This window comes from Necator americanus, chromosome X, assembly GCF_031761385.1.
Source record: "Necator americanus strain Aroian chromosome X, whole genome shotgun sequence".
Taxonomy (NCBI): Eukaryota; Metazoa; Nematoda; class Chromadorea; order Rhabditida; family Ancylostomatidae; genus Necator; species Necator americanus.
In genome coordinates, this window is record NC_087376.1 from 28947881 (window position 1) to 28970868 (window position 22988).

The following is a 22988-nucleotide window of genomic DNA, read 5'->3' on the forward strand; positions in this document are numbered from 1 at the left end:
TGGTTAATTATGAATCGGATATGTATATATAAAACATAGATAAAAAATATGTATATATTAATAATGTATTAAAAGTAATGTATGTAATTAGTGTAACATAATTAATTATGTACAGATTATTAATATTAAATGACGAGATATTAAATTTGCTCGATTACGGAAAAAAAATATTTTCAATTTTCCTAAGAGCAATTTCTTGATTTCGTTATTATTTTGGTTAGTATTAGTTTTTGCTTATATTGATTGACTAATTTCTATTTATTAAATTTTCGCTATTCATTCTTAATTTATCTTTTATTTCTCAATACTCAGATATACGAAACTAAAAAGGTTGGCGAAATTCTAGTTTGCTTCGCTGCTTCTTCTTTCTGTTTTATAGCAAATCTATGGGTGTTTTCAAATAAATTAAAAAAATAAAATAAATATTGAAAACATCCAACAACAGTTGGACTGATAAAACGTTCATTTAGCATCCCTTCTAACCCTCACAATTTCCTTCTACCATGTCTATTTTTGAAAAATGTTTGGTGCTTAAATTTAGAACAAAAATTCTCCTTTATTCGGTGCTGAAGCTTCTACGACTTTGACTACCCTCAGTTTTCAAGATCAAACATACACTTTGCGCTTTTCCTCAAAATCCCTCATTGCGTTATGAGTAAAAAGCATTTTAAATGTATACACTGATGCATAGAGGGATATGTGCTTGCTGTCATCGTAAAAAGGCAGTTTTTTCCACCACACACATCACTCAACATGTCATAAACGATTTGTAGAGATGAACAAATCTGTTGCAATCCTGGAATTAGATAGCAGCAGGATTCTTGACACTTTACGTCAAATTTTATCGTTATAATATTCATTAGGATCGGTTAGGAGCAGGATGTCAATTGAGGTCTATTGAACTGAAAAATAGACTAATTATTGCGTGTTATTGTTCAGTCGGTTCCTTATTTCACAATGGATCACTCAATTTTTTATTTTCACTTTCTTTCCACGGATCTCTAAATATTTTAATCAGCTGTATTTGCTGCATTTGTGATTTTCAATTCACATTGACACTTCAAATTGTTAAAAAATTAGGCAATATTGACATATTTCAGTCCCTTAATATACCATCACGTGGATTAGAAGAAGGATTAACGTTAATTAACGCTGCTATCCATACTTTCACTCCGTTTAATATGGCTGACGGTCCAACTCGATGGCGTTATGCTGTCGCCTATACGATTGAAGCAATTGAGGCAATTGTTAGTTTTGATTGGGAATCAATAAGAGTACAAATAAATAAAATTAATCGTTAAAGTGATGTAAATTGAATATTTTTTTTCTAGATCTTCTACACAATTTGGATGAAAGACAAATCGATTCATTTTCCGTACAAAATCGAAGCTGCAGCGTTAAGTGGTATATTATTTCTAGTAGGTAAGTATCTGTGGAATATGTAGAAGTTGCCCGAAAATTTTATTATAAAAAAAAACTATCTTTATAGGTATTTGTATGATGATTACATATTATTCCTGTTTTCATCCGAATCGTCGACGACACATCCGTATACCAACCGAGGATGATGAAAATTTGCAATCATCTTGATGAATTTTTCATGAATTCAATTTTTTACTTGTATTTTTTTGTGCCTATCGCGTGTTCAAATAACTGTACAAATCATGTCATACAATCAGTGAAAGTTTTATTTTTACGAGTTTGAATTGCTTAAACGAAGTATTTTTTCGATTTTTTGTTTTTTTAGGTGTTTTTTTTTCTGCAGAATGTCCCTATGCTTTACTTCTTTTATGTGTCATCAATCCTCTCGTTGTATGAACGGCAATCAATTCTTATGATTTATTCATAAAATTATGCGGAATTATTAACTAGGTATTTTCTGTTCCAATCACCTTTCAAAGATTGTACAAAAGAGACATGCTTATTTGGGAAAATTATGCTTTTTTATTGTAAAATTTTTTTGTAAAGAATGAAATATGTATTAATCTTGCTCGAAATGCTCCTAACAACTAAATTAAGCACAATTTTTATGCATTTTAAATCTTACAAAGACTATCCTACTATTAATTACTCTTTTTTGGACTTTTCAACTTCTACAGAAAAAAAGGAATTTTTTTGTATTCAACATAGTATCCAAGGTTTGATCCATCATGGATCTCTACCCGTGAAAGGTAGGAAGAAAAATCTCGCGTGTCCTTCAAGATGAGCCATCCTGGCCTTTCAAGAACTCATTTAGTCCCGAAACTCCTCATACCCTCATTTCCCTTCAAATGGCCACTTTTCAATTATTCCCATTCTTTCGCATACAACTACAAAAATCTGTAATCATTATTAAGATTTCATTAGGAAACGATAGCACAAAAAGTAAAAAGGAAAAAAAAATGAAAACAAACGTCCGCTGGTGAAACTGATGAGAAACAACGTATTCAAAGGGCTGCACGTGAAAGAAAACAAAAACAGAATATGTCATCATATTATAATGACATAAATCATTAAATGAGAAGATAGAGGGATTCACCTCAAATTGCAGTGAGGATTTCACCTCAATTAGTGACACATAGCAATGAGTGATGTAGTTGTTTGTAAACAACTTTTAGTTTATGTTTTTATATCTGTTATTATTGGAAGAAAATACTGACAATAGCACTATATACAGTCAAAACAGGGATGATTTATCGATCAAATTAATGGCAATTAGACGTCGTATCGATTGTTCATATAGTTTCCATACGAGTTCTCATTGTATGGTGAACGAGTGGAGCTGAAAACAAAATCGATCGAATCAATAAATTGGAAAATATAATTAGCTCAAAAATATATGGTTGAAAGTCATAAAATTTCACTTCGCGATATTTTTCTAAAGCATGAAATATCACATTATTTATATATAAGCTCGATTTTTAATGGTTTACGGGTAAATACCTACGGATAAAAATTGCTTATAGGAATAGAAACCTGTTATTGCAGAAACTTACAAAAATGCCATCAAAAATTTCAATACTGCCTATTATAGCTTATATATTCATTGAATCGCAAAAAAAAAACATCCCCTGCAACCGAACGAATTCATAAAGGACAAGAACTAAGCCGCAGCATGTGCGATGCTCCGCCCCCATGCTACACGGACACGGTACAGCGGACATACACCCAATTCTCTTTTTCATTCCACTACCAGGCCAAGGTTATTTTTCTTTTCTACCTCAAAGAAACTCAACTTTGCTAAATCGGACCAAGGTGGGGGGAGGGGGGACTGGAGGCGAACAATTTTTTTGGATCAAGCAAAATCCTGGACACGGAATGAGACGAATCCGCAAGGTTCGAAAGTTCATTTCAGTATTCAAAGAAAGTCATAAATTATTTATGCGGTACTACAGTGATTTCTATGATATTTCGATAAAGATAATTAGGATACTAGCCTTGATGCAGGAGGCGCACTAGCAGTATTCCACAACGGGGCCGTTTGATCGTCACCGGATCCGTTCCCGGTTGCTGTTGTGGTATTTGTGGATGGTTCAGTGCGTTCCCTAGAGATGAAATGTTAGTTTGAAATTAAACAACAGAAAAATAATAGCGTTCTCCTTACCGTGTTCGTGGATTAAAAACATGTGTTCCGTAGATATCCACCGGTATCATGGAATCATTTGTACGTGGGAAGAACGGATCGTCCTCATCCACCTCTACATAATCAGAGGGGCTAAAATAGAATCAATGAGGTGGGGATTATTTCTGTCAATTCGGAAAACAACAGAAAATACGTGCATGACCCACCTCACCGTATTCACACACCTATTCATGCAGACCTTTTTTATTTTTCTCCACATGCAACATTCAGTGTACAACAATTATGGTAAAGGATAGGAAGCAAGTGGTGAGAAATTCATGCTGTTAGCATAAAAGCAGTTAACCGTAGCTCATATCACAAGACGTTTAAGGGTGAGGGGAGGAGTTGTCCCAGTGTTTTTTGACGTACCGAAACGAGACTCGCTTCGTGTCGTCGTGAATCGCGCAGTGCCAGGCGGCCAACGAATCCTGGGTGGTCGGCACACGAAAGTACATCGCCGCATCTGATCTTGTATCATAGGGCATTGGACGATATCGTACATGGTTAGTGTAGCTGACAAATATGTTGACATCATCAGGTTACAGAGCACATGGGCCGTTTGAAGCGACACTCAAATCGCATGAGCTCGATCAAAATTCGTTTAAAGGCATCACCGCACGATTCTGAGGTGGTACGGGTTTCAGGTGGAGTATTCGTATACGAGATCGTAGATTATGGAGGGAGGGGTGATTCCATCCATTTCTTCCCAATTGCCGTAAAAAACGGCCCGAACGATACGGTTTCAGGCGTTCTGACGCACTATTTTCTACAAGGATTTCGACTGGAGCGCGCCAGCCTCGTGCGGCGCCGCATCTTCCGGACCGTTTTTTACGGCAATTAGGAAGAAATGGACGGAATCACTCCTCTCTCCATAATCTACGATTCCGTATACGAATACTCCACCTGGAATCCACCATGGATACGTGGAGTGGAGCCTTTAAAAAAATAGCACAAATCATTTTGAGCAGATTTGGATATGGTTAGTATGTAAAGATGTTAGTATAATGTTAACAATAAAATACGATAAATTCTTCTTCTCGAATTTTCCATGTCTCGTAGAGAGGGACCTCCTGAACCCTTATGAGAATGTGAATTTTTCCCGAAGAAAAAAAAAGGATGAGTACAAGTTTGCCATTAATTCTCCCTACATTGTAGTCGCACATTAGATTTTCTCACAGTAACACGAATTTCTCCCCTTCAATGGGAATCAGACAAACGAGACAGTGGGATCCCCTTCCAAAATATTTGAATTCGAAAGAAAATTCCAGAAATTTACCAGAAAATAGCGCATCACTCAGCTTTTTTTTTCTCATGTTTGGATCCTCTATCATAATACAAATGGGTTAATTTCCAGAATTGAAAAAAAAGCGCAACAAAATTGGAAGCTACAAATATTTATGAATAGAAACCCAGGAGTATTTTTTTTAAAGTTTTTAAACCTAGTTAGAAAAAAAAACATAGTATCGTCAATTAGAAGATGATCATGTTCATCAGAATTCTTTGAAACAAGGAGTGCCAAAATTAACAAATTTGTACTAAAGAATAAAGTTGGATTCTAAAAGGTCAAATAATCAGTAGCAATCTTTGGGAAAAACCCATACAAAATTAAAGATACACATCTTCCATTCCTCTAAAGGATAAAAGAGATCTCTGCGCTCTGAGGCAATAAGTAATGATGATGTTAGAAACTACTTTAGTGGACAGGAAGTTGCAAATTTCCTCTTTTTTCTCGTTTCACGTTAGCGACTACTGTATCTCTGGAGGACACAAGCACGACAGGAAATAAATCCTAGTGCTGCAATTTTGCAAAGCTGCGATAAACGACATTACAGAAAAAAAAACACTTCTGCAAGCTTTATTTACGTCAGTCGACCATAGCATTTGAGCAGTTAAAAAAAAACAAGTATTGAGTTAGTTCCCTTGAAAATCTTCAAAATATGAAAAAAAAAACCAAATTTTTACTTCCTATAATGGAATTTTAACTGCTAAGTTCTTCAAGTACAACAGTTACACCACAAACTCTTTCGGCAAGGAGAAAAATGAGACTTTTTTACTGCGAAGAATCTTTAAGTAACCTTATAACGACTCCTTAATGACATAAGAGTCGCAAAAATGAATGATAGCGACATGACATGGAAAATGTGACTTTTTTTTTCTTGCAGAATCGAATAACCTCATTCGTCGCTCTTTGACGATTCGCTCATTCATTCGCTAACTCATTCATCTACCTCACATATACATAGAAAACGTGGGTGCATTTATAATATTTTAAAATTTGATTTTAAAAAGGGTTTCCATTCATATATCCATAACGCTTGTTAGTAGATCAGTACAAAAACCCCAGATCCGTAAAAATTCTCAGGGCACCAATGATAATATTATTCAAACGAATAGCACAGCAAACGGGAAAAAATGCGGATATTTCACCTTCAAATTCAAATTATAAAGAGGAAATCCGCAGATAACAGAAAATTAGATTGAATTTTAGGAAATTATTCTTTCCAATCGTATCAAAACGATTTCCACACATGAAATTCTGGAAAGGGGATCCGAAACACATTAATTAAGCCTGGGATTTTCAATTTACTTGATTGAACAGAACGAGCGAGAAAGTAGTGAACACTGTTAGTATTCGTACAAGGAAAAAAAACTAACCCGATAAACAAAAGATATTTTATGGGCACGGAAAGAAATATTACGGGCAAAACGTATGCCATTACGTTTTCAAACATTTTTTTTCCATATCCAAATCCTACGGAAATCAATAGGTGTTATTCTTGGGGTTGATTGATTGTCATGCGTGACATATGGGACAAATGACTGAACGTAGTGAATCCGCTGTACAACAAAAAGCATCGTATAGTGTGTATGTGTGTGTAAATGTGTTGCACATGCGATTTGGTGAGTGAAACATAAAAAAAAACGTGGGACAAGTTGAAAAATAAAAAAAAGGATGTAAGTGGTTGACGTTGACGATCACAAACAGTCTCATTTACAAGCATATAGCTCTGCAGGTAATTAAAAATACTTACAGTCTTGTAAAGAGATTCCATGAACGTGAAACGATGACAAGAAGTGTGAACAGGAATAATCCTAATGAGAGTAGGCAGAATGTGAGCACAGACGATCCGATTCTGAAAAATTTCTTCTATATTCTTAAAAGAAAAAATCATTACTAATTTTTCAAGCATTTTTGAAGCAGCAAAGCTGTTTTTTCGAATATAAAACACTTTTCAACTGGTTTTGAATGACGTTTCTAAGTCTATAAATAACACTTTAAAGTGGATATCATCCTGGAAGCGGATGAATGGTAAGACCGGAGAATTCGAGTATAATTAGAAATATTTTTTCTCCTACAAACTTACATAGCTTGATTGCAAATTCCAGAATTCATTGATCGAACACTTTCACGATATGCATAGCATGCTAATGTGGACTCGAGCGCTCCGATCCCTTTCAGAGCACGAACTGTGTCATCAGCTACAAGGGCAGAAGAATTGGAAACCTAAAAAAAAAATTAAACAAATAAATCGTGACCATTCATCACTTCATGGATATTTATTTTCTGCAAGTTCTCCGCGCTTAAAAAAAAACAAAGAAAGTGCACAAACACGGAAGAAAAGGAAGTCCCTTTAAAAAATAGTACGATCGTAAACTCTTCTACTAATAACAACTACAAATACCAACATACATAGCTCATTCATAATTTTCTAAACAAAGTTTCCTGCTCCCCTCCAAGTAACATCCTAAAAAGTTCACTATCAACCTACAGTCTATGATTTCCGCCAAAAAAGAATAGTTTTCGTGCCATCGTTTACCGTTAAATTTATTTATTTATTATTAATATTATCATTTAATGTCAAAATCATTACTTATTTTAATTATTTCAGTTTGTCATTAATAATTATTCTTTTAAAAAGTTAACCATGTTCCCAAGAGGCTAAAAAGAGAATTCATGGATTTCTTTGAACGTACTAAATCGCCTTTTCATTCATGATAGATGCTTATAAAACAAAACTATTCTCCAAGTGCACCATCTTTTTTTTCTAAGCAAACAGTGTTCTTCATCCAGAAAAGGCCTCTAAAAATAAACATTGCGCATAGAACTAGAAAAAAAACGTTTCAGCAGGAATGCACTATGCAAAAAAAACGAACGATTTGAAAGCTAAGCACTGGAATATTCGATTTTCTAGAAGAGATGGACTTTAAGTGGCGAAGACAAAGGACATCGTAGCTTGTGATTACATCACTTTTCTACTCACCGTAGGATCGTGTTTGAAAGTAGCATCCAGGAGTGAGTCAAGTTGAGTTCTATTAGTTTGGAATGTTGTGAGTGTGTTACTGATATTTGTTGCTCCCATAATTGGTGGCACATTGTCATGTGTTGGCCTTGCATCACATGTTTGATAGAATTCCATAGCGTTCAACATTGGATGACTGATCCTTGAACGTATAAATTGTCCACCGGATGAGCAGAAATCCACAAGCGCCTGAATGGATCGTGATGACAATATGTACGATGGATGTTCGTACGCTTTTTCTTCGGACATATTCAAATGATCGCGTGTTTAACGCGACCTTTCATGGGAAATAGCATTCACGCAATGGCCATTTGCCGTGTAAAAAGGGCAGAATGTGCATGCTTACTAATCACTTACTACTGTAAGAGGCAGAACGAGGCAGAACAGAGTCCATACGACCAGAAAGATGACGATACCGAGGCCGGAGAACACCACTGCACCTTTCTTCGATTGTCGACAAAACGATATAACTCCGGCAAATAGTACACACATCATTATCGAAAGTAGCGTAACCAATAACATCCATCTGAAACAGAAAGACATTTTTTTTTCTATTAAATTAAAATTAAGAGAAAAAGATATGGGTATTAGTGTCCTTCGAAAATTATCCAAAGAATTCCCAGAAATTCCCTTAGAAAGACTATAGAATATCCTGGAGTGTAGCCACGCAACAATCCCCAATCATAGTCCCTACAACGGAACACCGTCATCCATTTCCATCCACGTAACAACACGGATTGTCCTCATTTTCTGGTGTAATCGAAATTTTCTGAGAGGATACTGTGGATATCCGAAACCAAAATAACAATTACAGTACTGGTTTTTTGCAAATTACTTCTCAACACGATTCCACAATTCTGTTCTTGTATCCAACGGAGAATAAATTCCACGAAAAAAAATGAAAAATTCACCAAAGTTCTAAATTTGTTTCTCGAAAACAACAGCAATTCCTCGTCTGATGACAATGAAGAATCCCTGTGAAGCTGGAAATCATAACAGGAAACTTTTTATTTTGATTTTTTTGACCCGTATAGCGCACATTCTGGAAAATATGGAACAAAAATATCACAGTATTGAAATTGTTCCATGCTTTCGCGTATTTTAACTCGAACTCGATTGTGAAAACGCTGTTGAAAATCAGATCAAAGCGTAATGAAAGGAGAAACGCATCCATTGATGTACTCAGAAATTTCTACTATGGAAAAACTACCAGTTAATAAGCCACGTACAGTATACGATAGAAAAAAATAATTTGCCGATCTATATGTCCTTCCTAAGCGTTTATCAGTCAGTTAGGTTCATTAGAAAAACGTCACCCAACCGGTCAAAACAACTTTCAGGGGGATTTTTCCCCCGAAAACAAAATAGCACAGTAGAAAATTCTAACTATGAAAAACAATGCATGCAGTGAACTATGAGGAAATCCCTCGGAAAACATTAGTAATTTTCCAGCGCCGTTCGTCCACAAGTTTTTCTAAGGAACGAAACCTGATCCAACAATGGCTGTTCAGGTTACGTCAATCACAGAATGTTGGCGCTTTTATCGTTTTTCAAAGTTTCAACACGTTTTGCTTGCAGCTAATGAGAACTACTTCAAGCAAAATCGATACCACCATTGAAAAGAAGAAAAAAAGTCCTAGAAATCTTGTCTGGAACATATATTCCCAGTTAATTTCACTTGAACCGTTCAATTATATTACAGTATGCGAACAGCTTCTTCCTGTCTACATAGATACAGAATATAGCGACTTTAGAGAAGTGAATAAATCTCGTCCTATCCGTAATCCGTGAAATTATTGGAGCACAAGTAAATCCATACAGTTGCTTTTTTTCTCGGAAAAAAAAATCGAGTTTAAAACGTTTCATTCGAAAGGTAGGGAATTTCCCAACAAAACTATCGTTGTTTCGCTATTCCCATTTAATGGATAAGTTCCGTCCTCCAGCTGGGATTCATCACCATTCCATTAGGCAGTTTAGTTAATCTATGTGAAGAGATTTAGAACTTTTTGTAAAACCACTTTTACTATGAGGTAGCTTTGCTCAAATCGTACAAATCATTATCTTCATATATGGTTTTTTTTTTTTGTTAGAATGTTTACAATATGTCTCATCGCATTCATTCTCATATAATTCCCTTCCTTTCGCCCCATAAAATCCTCACAATTAGGCTGAGCCGAATCGAACGCAGATCCAGACAATTACACGAGCACGCGCGATCCACGAAGCAACTCAAAGCGCTCATTAAGATGCCATTTGCTGTCCTCATCCGATTCGGCCGTGCCCTTCCGTCCACCCTTCAGATCTTGTACGCGCGCCGTTTCGGGAGGTGAGCTGAGCGATTACGTACGCCCCCACCACGACGAACGGAGACATATCGAGCCGTCGTACCGGACGGAGACGTAATGTGAGATGGTTGTCGCGACTCGTCCAGATGGTCTACACCGCTGCCGCTGTTGAACCTGAACCCGACTGACCAGCAAACAAACCGCTGTGTGAAATTTCTCACGCGACAATCAATACGTACTCACTACATGGGTGTATTTGCGCGGATTAATCATCCCACATTGTATGGATAGATATAGGAAGGTTAGTGACGAACGCGACAACTAAGGCCATTGCGAGCTCGTCGAATGAGTGAGTCAGCGCACATCCAACTAATAATCTGCCAGGATTAGTAAGATCTTGCCACTTTCCTACAGTAGATCTCGGATAATCCAAGTGTGTTCGTCGCATTTTTTAGGTGATTATCGCAGCTGCACGCGTCCTGACGTGCGAAATCCCTTTCAAGAACGCCTTCACAACGAAAAAAAAGCAAGGAAAAACCGTTCATCGCACACGAGAAAGCTTTAAAGTCGGTTCTATCCTTTCAAAACATTATCATCGTGGATTTCACTATGTAAAAATCCTCGTACGAATGGGGGAGCCAACGCAAATTGTCATTTGGGCGCAATCGTAATTAGCGCCTTTTCGGACGGTTCGAAACAACTCAATTATCAGGGAAAACTAATTATGTGGCTGTGTGCAGTTTATAGTAGTATAATGGCCGCATAATGATCGACTTCCGAAATCCACAACAAATTTATCCTCCCTACTCATTCGCACTCGGATAAACAATACCCTATTCAATGTTTAATGAAAATATTGTTGTTTAGTGCACGAGGAAAAAACATGATTATTGATCGAGTACAGAGGTCGGGACGAGGATAAGCTATCGGGTAGCTGAGAGGGGATCATAATTACAGCCCTCTCACTTAGATGGGACTGGTGTTGATGACATGGATGCGATATGTAAACAAACACTTGACTCTGTTGGTCTTTACTAAACCAGACAGCGAATTGTTATAGATGTTCAAATGCGCTCGGGAAAAATTCTGGATGAGAAAACGAAATTATTGACGAATCAGCGATATTCTCGTAAATCATAAGAATCTCGGCAAAGTAGACAGAAGATTACGAAGACGCCCGGATAGAAAGAAGAATGAAATAAGAGAGAAACATGATCAGAGGATTTCTATTAAAGTTACTACAACGAAAAAAAAAACAAAAAACAAAAAGAAATTATGCTCACCGCTCCAACTCGATCCGCTCCCCGTATACTTCAGCGGATTCCAAAAAGTTGACTTCGTTTAATGTTTTTTGCAACATTTTCAGCTTCTCCCTTACCGTATCCATACCATCCGTGATGTATGTGAGCACAGTATCCACCTGCGTCACCAGCTGGAAAAACGTATTTATTTGCGATGACATAAAACCATGCAGCCTTTCTGAGCCGTATTCCGCAATTTATGCTAATTACCTACATTACTGGTATGATTAATTGTCCAGACGTGAATCTATAAGCTTAAAACCTATAGGACATGAAGGGAAAGAAAATATCGAGAGTTTTCCAGGAATCCACTTTTAAAAAAGTGATACCCCCGAGCAGATTTTTTTTTTGCGCACTAATTTTCTAGGAAGATTACAAAGAGGAAAGGAGGAAACTCTACGAACTAAGAGGATTTTTCATGAAGGTCCTTCCGATTCCTTCTGATGTAAAGCGCCTGTTTCTGTAGTTTATTACTACAAAATACAAAAGAATGCAACACTTGCAACTAAATCATTAGAAGAATCAGAGACCCGTCAGGATTTTCAGGACATATTCGAGGATATTCATCAAAGGAACAAAATTTAAATTCAATTTCGTCGTTCCAATTCAAATAATGAGAAAGAATTCTGCAGATAACAGAAAATTTACACAAAATTAAAAGCCGTTAACATTCTCAGCAACGTTTTTTTTTGCTATCAGAACTTGAAGAACTAGAAATGCATATCATATTTGTGATAGAACAAAAAAAGTTCTCCGTTGTGTTTATCCAAGAAACAAGGTGAAAAGCCTTTCAGGACAGCAAATAACTGAATTATTGGGCAAACAAATGGAAAAAGTCCCTTCTTTAAGCGGTGCGGTCTTTTTGTTTACGTATGTTCCATGCCGAAGATATGTTAATATTCCATAAATCCCTACGATTACCTTCTGCGGTCAGATTCCACATCAGATCCATAAAATGCGAAAGAAGGAAGTACAATGGGCAATTGCGTGGATAAAAGGAGACAAGCGGAGATGAGAAGCATTAGGAGAAAATGAGATGCAATCGGGATCTAGTTCAGGTGCACTATACAAGGTTATTCAAGCTAACAGTATTTCCTAGAGAAAACAATTCGAAAAAAAAAATATTATTTTCCGGAAACATAATATGTACTTTTCAAAGGAGAAAATGAATATTCAATATGCCATAAAATTTCGCATCACTCAGAAAAAAAAAGAGGCAAAGGAAAAACTCACAGTTCCATTTATTCCTGGAGCTTTACTCTTTTGATGTACAATATCCTCCAAATTTTTTATATGTAATGACGCGTTTTGACATGTGTCATTCAGGCTGTTCGTCTGTAAATTAAATATTGTTAATGAATTTAAAAAAAATTTCAGGTTATAACGACATATTGTGAGGTAAAAATGGATATTCCTCTGCCCAAAACTCTCATTTCTAAATCGTCCGGGACATGACAAGAGTTCTCGACGTTTTGCCGTCACTCAGGGCACATAAATGAATAGTTTACACATGAGTTGCGAACGTTCATCGTGTTTTTCTTCCTACAACTGACATCAACACCGCCACTAACTTGTCATTCATTACATCGCAAACCCATCAGACAAAATCGCTTCACGGAAGTTTTTTTTTTCCCTCCTCGTTTCCCCTCAGAAACACAGAGTTTATTGAGGACGCAAAGAGCGGCCGAAGACATCTGGCACTATGTATACCACGAGGCTTAAAAAGCTTCTCACCTGAGCAACAGCGAGTTTGAATCCACGATTGATGTCAGCTAAACCATTTAGGGATTTAGTCACTCCACGATTGATATGTTCGTTGCCGAAAAGGCAGAGTCCGAGGAATATGCTGAAAATATAAGCAGTAATCCAGAATAAGTATTTTTTTAGAAACTTCCACTTTGCTCAAAACGAAATTTAAGAAACTATTAAAGAGATTACTCCTTAGATATATGGGAAAATATTCGACCACCAAAACTTTTCTTTTGTTTTCTTTTTTCCCAATAGACAAATAAATTATTCCTCAATACCAATCATAAATTGACATAGAAACATCGCAATAGATATGAAAAATGTTTTATTATACTCATTATATTCGATTATGTCCTTGCACAATTATCAAATGCACGACAGACCCCAAATTTTGCACTAGGACAAATAAACGGATCCAATAAATGAAAACCTATTCGGGATAACGATGATGGATATTTGAATCCTCTGGAAATTCCATATGAGGGCAAAGAAAAAAGTACAATGTTTGCATACGATCCCCTATCGAAAGGTGTTCTATGTGAAAACGTAAAAAATTCTATAATTGTGAGTGAGTACTCTCCTCCTCCTTCTCCTCCTGAATGCGACCCTATGGCCGATTGCGTTGGAACAGACAAAACGCAAACAAAAACATCAAAGAAAGCTGCCGACCGGTTTATGTCAACGTTGTGTCGTATAAAAACCTGTCAGCACGAGTCTGGTGAACAGCGGGGACGGATTATTCAAATTTTCAAAACCAAAAATATCCTCTTGAAGGAAATCGTGGATTTCTCGATGTATTATTTAAGAAATAGAGGGAGAATTACCAGAAAATTCCCTTTATTTTAGACACACAACATTTAAAAGAAGATGTTTTCCATGCTCTTCACCATATCCTACAGGTGCACAGGAAAAAAAAAGAAATTGAATTTAGTCTACAGTCATATCCCGAACAATTTTTTTTTTAAAGAATACGTTTACAGTGAAATATAAACAGTTCCAAGTCGCGAATGAGTCAACGTTTTCCTAAAAACATTCCATAACGAAACAGTACAGCAGCAAAAGGATACTTCGCTCTAAAAATTCCAAGCAAATCCTTCATACAAAATGATATTTCCAAAAGAAACGCAATTTATCTCCTTCGCAACGAAAAAAAAGGTATTCAAGGGCATTATCCTTAATGATCGCAGAGTATTTTTAGATAATTACACAAGAAAAGAAAAAGATGAGGAGTTAAAATGTCGAATAGCTTCCGAAAAATCTATGGATAGAATCAAGAGGAAATTTTTAAAAAAATTAAGGGTAAATTCTTTCTAAAATATTCTGCTATAAAGAGTGAATAATGCACTATTCAAAATACAATTTTTTTTAATAGCTAACAAAAGTCTACGAGGATTTTCTTCAGAAAATAAAAGGCGACAACTAATCACTATGAATGGTGCAGGATGATACTCATTTACGAGGATTTTGTAGGTTTCAAAGATCTTTTGAACTCCCTGGAATCGTGTATACACGTGCAACGTTCCAAGTTATAGCGCTCAGCTGTTTCCACTCAAGAATTTCGCCGCTGCATCGGTGATGTTTTGCGGCGAGAAGTGCAAAAAGTAAACAAAATGTCGTTTGTAACATACAGTTGCGAATCCTTTCGAGTATTTGTGGTCAACAAGTAGTAAAGAAAAAGAGAAAAAGAAATGAAAACAATCACTTACAAACAAAGTACGCTTAGAATAAACAGTATTGTTGATAATCGTCGAACTTTTCTTCGGGATTTTCCAGCCGTTTCTTCGCGTGAACAACATTGACATATCCATGTGATCACAATAGTGAGAAGCAACAGAAGTGTGATGATGCCACATGCGGCCGCCAAGAGCGCCAGACTCTATAAATGCCGGTGGTTTACAATAAAGATTTCATATATGAGAAGAATTCTTTGGCCTCGAAATAATCTCCGCCGTTTTCCCCCTTCCTCATCCATCTATTCGCCAATCCCCATGCCTGTGATCACTGGCCATTGTCCAGAAAATTGATGGTTCCCGTGTCCGACGATCGTTTCGTCAACAAGAAAAAAAAAGAGACCCGAGAATAAAACGATTCACGTTTACTGCATTACTTAACGTACACGGATTCAGATATTGGAGGTATGATGAGTCATTTGTAAATATAAACACACACACACACAATCGGACTCATCTCACCTCGTTATACGATTCATCGGTTCTCTGCATGAGTCGTATCGCATAGTCACGGCCAGCGACCTTTACATTCCGTTTTTAGCCCGCTCAAAAGAGCGTCCAGATGGCTCATCAATCACCGACGGATGGAAAGTATCCTGTACGGAAGCCCAAAAGTCACGATATGAAAAGTTTGCCTCTGCTTGTAGTAGAGGAAAGCGAAATTCGATAGAGTACTGCTTGTAATCTCCAGAGATCGCATCAGTTCTTCGGCTGGATTGCGGCCAACGTTTACTGGTTTACGATCGAATCGTGGATTGTTTATGAGCAATCTTATTAGTGACCCAAGTCGAGCGATGATTTATCGCCTTGCAGTTGCTCTAGTGCAATCCGTTCCTCATTCCTCTCCTCCTACTCATCTTTTCAAGGGAATATCGACGAATAAATCGCATTCGGACACGCAAGCTGTCAAGTTTGTAGTAAGGAGTTTTTCCTTCGCACTCAAGCAATTCTCTGCTCGGCTGTCATACGACTAGTGTACTAGACATCTTTGCTCATCAGAAAGGCAAAGCTGAGCCGTATGCTCGTCTCACTATTCAGCGGAGGTCTTTGTCGTTCGTGTGCTCAGCATATGCGATCAGGGTGGTCTTTGAGAATCGCCGCTACTTGGTCTTCTTCCCAAACCCCTCTCATTCACATTCATAGGCGCAGATGACCAGCAGATTTACTATCTCAAAATACCCGCAATTTAGTCGGGACTGCTGATAATAATTTACCATAGGACAAGAGGAGTTCTTTAATAAAATAATCATTTAGAAAGCCTACCTGCGCATATTCACTTCGCCAACTGAGCTCGAAGTTGTTAGGGATCCTTTTGAATTGAAAATTAAAATGCGGAATAAAGGTGAATATAGAAATGAGGATGTCAAGCATGCTCGATCGTTCTTCAATTTAACATTTCTAAAAAGAAAACAACTTAAAAAATTCGACCAAAAACTGGTTCGTGTAGATGAAGCCAATGGATTCCAAACTGGGCAGATGGTAAGAGAGGTTTGAAGAGAAAACACACTTGAAAAGGGTGAGTAAAGAAAGGATAAGAAAAACTAGGTGTCCGCAGCACCACCAGGAAAAGAAAGCCTGTAAAAACAACACGAGAAAAGGATGGTTGCTGGGAAAACAGGCACACAAAATCTAAGAGAGGAAAAGGCCGAGGACTACTTCCCATAGGAGCATGTAATTAATGGAACTGAGTGGTTTGAGGGATGCTACACAACAGTAGGAAAGTAGGTGATAGAAATACTAACGTGAATCTAAACGAGGAGGAGTTGTATGAGGCTAGCGGATACAATGAGTGATGCGGAAAAAGCAGTGAGTTAGAGGCTAGTTACAAGCGTTGGACTGAAAAAGATCGACTATGAAAGGTGTACACATTTCTAAATTCACCACCCACCCAGATACTGAAAGGCCATGCATGACGATAACAACAACAATCAATCAACATCATACGCGTCTATTATACGATATGACGAACGTCGACTTTCCTCAACCATTACCTCATCCAAACATCTCAAACTAATGAGGCTATAAGGTGCTTGTTGGCGGCAGGTACGGCCCGATAATAAACCTGATGAATGTGAAAATTTTGGATCATTCCCAAAACTAGCTGCTAAGCTGATTTCACTGAGGTTTAAGATGTGGATAAACGACGAGTGAGTGAGTACTAGCGAGGAGGCCGCGTTGAGTTAGGGGCGGGCCGGCGTTCCTAATCGATCGACAGTCCAGCCCGGCCCACCACGATTGTGATCCAATACATCGGGGGCGACTAGTTCTGATAAGAAGTATCCGGCAACACGTACAGGTCAGATTTGATCGAGAAATCCGCCGCGTTTACCTGAAAATTGGCCCGCATCCGCCGTAAGTACAAACGAACGTCCTTCGTCGATGACAGCTTTCACTGGAACTCGATCGACCTCAGAGATTGATGAGGTCGACTAGTCAGTAGGCGGGGGCGCAGCCAATTCAGGAGTGTTGAGATCTTCATCGTCGACCTCCACGGTTTTTCCCCTCTTCCGTGCTTATGTCCCGACCCTTAACCTACGAGTTTTTGTCACACGGGGTCGGGTTATTCGGTGCAATTGCTTGAGAACAAGTGTTTGTTGCAAGCGGAGACCAGTCCAGCCACTAGAGGCTAACCGAATCACCCTCGTCTGCTCCCTCCCACACGTTTCTTACATACGTACCTCACTTTACACAGAAATGGTAACGTAAGAACATGTTCTGCTTCACACATACATTAAATCATCCACATCTCATACTATATTCGTACACAAATCAAAATGTTATCAAAAATGTGAGAAATGCAAGGCGGAATGTAATATTGGGGTTAGAATCTTTGCTGTCCAAAATACGAAACCATTGTTCGCCCATCGAATACATATGTACATAATTTGCCTACGATTTAATATGTTTTTTCTTGTTCGTCTGTTTGCGATTCGGGCATAAATTGCAGTGCAGAGTTTCCATAAATGTGCATGTATGCACTTGATTTATCCTCACCTCATGTTGAATATTTTTAAAAGATGAAAAAAAGGTCAATATTTTGACATCACAGCCAAAATCTTTGCACATATGAGTGTTCAGCGAAGAAATCCTATCGTAATATCAGCCTCGAACGTCAACACAAAGGGGAGTAATTGAGGGAAAATGAAATTCACGACTCAATGCAATCGAAATCAGCTAAGAATACGAACAACAATTTCGTAGGATGAAAGTAAAAGTTAGTGGATATGGAAACTGGTCGAAATCATTCTCTTCTGCTATTTTTGACAAGCTGGTTGAGGTGACTGAAGTATGTGTGGCTGCGGCGGCAGATTACCAGTTGTCAGACCTCGTCTTCACGCGTCGTTGAATCCTCACGGAGTGTTCCGCAATTGCTGGTATTCGTCATCGAACGATAGATGGATGACCGCTTAGATCAGGGAGGGAGAAGAACGCACACAGGTACGACCAGTAACGTTTTGAAACTGGTTTCTACTCCCCCCCATTTATTGCAGAGCACAGCATAATATTATGACTGAGTCTATTTTACATAAACAAGCCATTTATTGCTAGGCAACCGTCAAAGAATCTGAAACCTGTTTAGGTTGCAACAATTGAGGGAAGAGAGAGGTGAGATTGCAAAAAAAAGATGTCAAGTGGACTTGTATAGTTCACATAGGAAAGAGTTTGCGCACGTGCTGAACGAAATGGACTGCGGGATGCGTTACGTGCGGTGAGTGAGGGCGAGATGAGGTTTGTAAAAAAAACGAGTCGAATCGTGATGTCTCGCTGATGTGGGAAACGAACGAACGACCGAACGCCGAACGAGCTGCGTATTGGCGATGGCGGCGACGGCGAGTCGACGGCAAAGCGGTCAACGCTCCGCCCATCCGACGGAACAATTTGCATATCCAAGGAAGACACGCAGCAGCTTTCGACGTGTCGCGCTGTTCACGTGCCGGCGAGAAAAAAAAGGACTCTTGCTAACGCGACAAGTGCACTAGTTAGAGTTGCACTTGTCGACATATATAGTCACCAGTTCTGGTTCTTTCAAATTTCAGGGAAAACAACAACATTTCTTCACGCAGTGTTATGCTAATGTTAGCTTAGCGAGACATGAGGCACGATCCTCATTCACATTTCATCTCAATCTTGAGTGCGTTTTTGAATGAAGGCAATGCACATCGCCGCCCGACAACGTACGGACGTCATAGCTCTCTTATCAAAGGTCGTAAACTCTGCATAGACCTCGGGAAACGATGCGTTACTCATTCGGTTTACTAGTGACCTCAAAATGTCCTCCCAAAAAAAGAAAACCTCACAACACTCACCATTGTAATCGTGCAAATGTTAATTTCTAGTGTTACGTTGAAAGAGAAAATTTTCGAGCCAGCCTCACCTCTCTGCTCCATTTCACACATAATAGATGTCGTGTGAGTAATTAAGGATCACTATTTAAATCCGGTGGTCACCTGTTGCTTTGAACACGTTGCTGGATGATTTCTGTTCCTCAGTCAGCAGCAATAATTGATGGATTGTTGAGCTGTTGATGGTTAGCCCACGCATTGCTCTCAATTTCTCACTGACCTCACTTAAATCCCCTATTTTTTTCTCTAGTTATCTATCCGAAAAAAAGAGATGCCGTACGTTTGGCGAACTGTGATTTCACCGCATTCAACTTTTTCTACACAAAATTTTCAAATTGTCATGTTTCACATTTTTTTCCTACAATGTGGAATTTATTTTATTTTGCAGATCACGTAACAAAAGAATTCCACTCATTTTCGGATGAGCAGTTCCACATAGAAACGTGTCATTCAATAGAGATAACATTTTTTTTTTTTTGAAAAAAAAAATCCTATACCAACCGCAAATAGTGCAGCTCTGCAGCCGGATTGCCTGTATATGTAATAGAGGGAAACGCTGCTGCTTAAAATAATAAATGGAAAAGTGCTAAGATTCCTCCATGAAAAATAAGGGCAAGGAAGTACTTCACGAGGGAAAAAAAGAAGCGCGAGTTTCTCAGAAAATTCGTACATTAACTGGACAATGCATTTTTTTTTGTGGTAAAAATTTGAATGCGATTATGACTTCTTGAATTATTTTATTTATTTCATGCGTAGCAATTCCATAAGTGTTCATGGATTACATTTTCGCCAGCCCAGCAATTAATCACTAATTATTGGAAATCTAGTATTTATGTTTTTTTTTCCGTAAGTGTTTCGAAATTCCCTAATTTGTCGCATCAAAGTCTCTCATTGAAGAAAAAAAGAAAGTAATTCCAGAAGTTTTTCTGTGACAAAATGTACATTCCAGAAAATCGTTTGGAGGATGAATTGAGGCTTATAATAATAACGTGATTGCACTGTAATATAACGGTGAATCAATACAGGAATTCAGGAATTTCTGTCCGACTGCCTCGACCTAGCCATGAGGTCACTATTGTTTTGATTGTAGTTTGTTCCCCTGTAACATTTCTTAGTTCCATAAAAGTAAGTCTGTGCTCTTCTTTCCATTTGTAGTTAATTTCGTATAGATTGCCATTTGCATTCATAAAAAGGAAAGAAACAATGCTGAGGTGAAACCCATCTAGCCGTGGATGCATGCTGAGCTTATGCAGCCATTTGCAAAGCTTATCCTGGATTTCCAGGTGGCTTACCCTCAATAAATAAGATATTCAACGATGTGCACTTTACATGCGAAAAGTGCATGGGAGAATAGCTGCAATTGGTTGGTGGAAGGTGGACGAAAAGTAGGCGTGAGAAGATTACGAGCAAGAAAAACTCCTAACGATACGATAAGCTGATTCCAGAAAGCAAAGATTCTACTCCAGATAGGAGACTGTTACTGCAGTTCTTCCTAGCCATTAATCTTTTCGAAAATCCATCAGCTGCCGTGGAAGCAGGGCTCGTCTTAGCTTTACGTGTCTGAAAAAGTACGACTTGTGAAAGCGTTCATCAAATGAAACGTATGCAAGAAAAACAGGAAATCCAGAAAAATTAAAATCTTTCAAATCCCAAAAAGGTAGTACATGTGATATACAAAGATCTTTGCGTTACAATGTTCCTCCTCGGAGGTTCTTCCTTTTTAGGAAAGGAAGAACCTCCGAGGAAAGAAAAACCAGTAACACTGCACTTTGACAACTATTCATACGAAAGTATCCATTCATAAGAAAATTAGGTGCATTTTTTTATCACGCGTAGTTTTCAAACTGCCACATTGCCAAAATTTGGTTATGCCTGAGAGACGAGAAAAGTCCATGGCAAGATTCGGGAATAAACATCATCGCATGCTCGCAAATCTGGAAATTGAAAATTGGGGCACAATGCACTTTGGAGATTCCGGATTACGTTTATTTTCCTAGAATCCAGTACTTTGGGGCATCTATCGATCCAAGAAATCGATGGATCCCTGTAGACTCTTTTACGGGGATTTAAAAAAGCAGAAGTGAGAGTTGAAAAGATTCTAGATCTTCTTCATGCTTAGACATAGGTCTGCTGTGGATTTTAAGCAAAATAGAAGATTTCTTATCCTACAAGACTTCTAAGAATTTTTTTTAGTTAGAGAGTTTGTAATTTTTCTTAACAAGATTTTTTTCCAGGGCAAGGATTGGATTAGAGGGGCTAGGGTATAAGAAGGAATGCAATTCTGCGGATTCATTCTTGTAAATAAGAGTCGTAGTGAGAAGTACGAATCTTTCAGGAAGTCGAGCAAGGAAACGCGTAAGAAAAGCTGTGTGGTTCAACAGAATTTAGCATCCCCAGAAAAATCCAATAATATCCGCAAGCTAGGAATCACATCGGAAGTGTCCATGTACTTTTGGCATTTCCTCAAGCCTAAGGTCTTAATAGGTAGATGATTGAAACCTTTCTATACGCGTAAAAGTTCGCTGAATTAACAGTAAAGGATTTTATTGCAGAATTCTTGGGTCTCGAAGCTTCTGGATATTCCTATACTCCGAAAAAAAAAAGAATTTTCAATCTTCATTTCTGCTTATGAGCGCTGGGATCTTCAACGGATCTTGTTATGCTCTGAAAAACACTCATTTCTACTAACTGTAGAGCTTCAATATTGTTAATAAACAGCAAAACCCCACCAATACTAATTATCCACGGTTGAGGTTGCAGCTGCAATCGTGAGAGAAGGACCTCGTTGTTTATTTTCCGCATAGTTGTTTGTTTGTTGTCACTAATAGCTGCTATTAAACGCTAATAGTGAACCGATTCGGATCGTATCCTTCACAATTCCCAAAGCAGGTTTAGTCGAGTAATCGAGTCACATTTGACATTCGATATGTGACATTGAGTGAGTGAATAAAATGAGGGAAAATTAGAAGAGTATACTAGTTTGAGGGAGCTAGTTTCTTTCAATATTTACCTTACGCTTTTCATATATGACAAAATTGACCATATTTTTCCATATTTATCCATATTATTCGATCTTTTCTGGAGATTTGTTAAGTTTGAAAATGAGTTGGAGTTGATAGTAAACAAATCGATATTGATGAACATTGATAAACATGGTGACAACAGAATAGATTAATTTTTTTTATTAAAAAAACTCCTTTCCGCATGGTTTGACTTCACTTACGTACTCACAATATGATCTGTCTGGATATCCTATTATAATCATTTGTACTGGTATGGTGAGAGTAGTTATGGAATAGACTGGTGATCTCCGATTTTTTCTTACAATTAGGGAATATTTTTTTAGAACGCCACCCATTTCTGTCTTTCCAAAGAAGCTCCTACGAATGTGAAAGGAAGATCACATAGATCTATTCCGTAATCTCAGGATGGCTTAACTATATCACTGTTTTCAGATGAACGTTGATATAACCATCAAAATTCCAGACATAATTCCGGAGAGAAAGTAGCAGTTCAAAAAGTTGGTGGAAAAGCCACAAACTTCCAAATATTTTTCCCAGAAGAGGTTTCCGAGCTTTAAAATGAAATTCACTCGTAGAGAGAAAAAAAGAGGAATTTAATGAGTTCAGTGAAAATTCTAAATTCGCAGGATTAAGATAAAAGTAATTCTTAGCAATA

The 22988-nt window shown here is 37.8% G+C and overlaps 2 protein-coding genes across 4 annotated transcripts; one reads left to right on the plus strand and one right to left on the minus strand.

Annotated features, from left to right (window-relative positions):
• Nucleotides 1-880: 880 nt before the first annotated feature.
• On the plus strand, nt 881-1590 carry RB195_025818 (uncharacterized protein; the record flags this gene model as incomplete). 2 transcript variants are annotated; one of them, XM_064214123.1, is made up of 4 exons in its annotated part: nt 881-892; nt 1101-1247; nt 1332-1422; nt 1490-1590. In XM_064214123.1, the coding sequence occupies 4 exons, from the start codon at nt 881-883 to the stop codon at nt 1588-1590; spliced, it is 351 nt and encodes a 116-aa protein (XP_064070004.1). The 2 variants fall into 2 exon arrangements, with proteins under 2 accessions (XP_064070004.1, XP_064070005.1); XM_064214124.1 differs by lacking the exon at nt 881-892 and having other exon boundaries at nt 1182-1247.
• Nucleotides 1591-2694: 1104 nt separating this feature from the next.
• RB195_025819 (uncharacterized protein) lies at nt 2695-16338 on the minus strand (the record flags this gene model as incomplete). Of its 2 annotated transcripts, XM_064214125.1 has the most annotated exons (13): nt 2695-2761; nt 3417-3524; nt 3584-3694; nt 3971-4114; nt 6634-6735; nt 6967-7106; nt 7864-8091; nt 8260-8428; nt 11471-11619; nt 12722-12823; nt 13223-13334; nt 14944-15113; nt 16231-16338. In XM_064214125.1, the coding sequence occupies 13 exons, from the start codon at nt 16336-16338 to the stop codon at nt 2695-2697; spliced, it is 1710 nt and encodes a 569-aa protein (XP_064070006.1). The 2 variants fall into 2 exon arrangements, with proteins under 2 accessions (XP_064070006.1, XP_013309439.2); XM_013453985.2 differs by lacking the exon at nt 3971-4114.
• Between the last annotated feature and the right edge of the window lie 6650 nt (nt 16339-22988).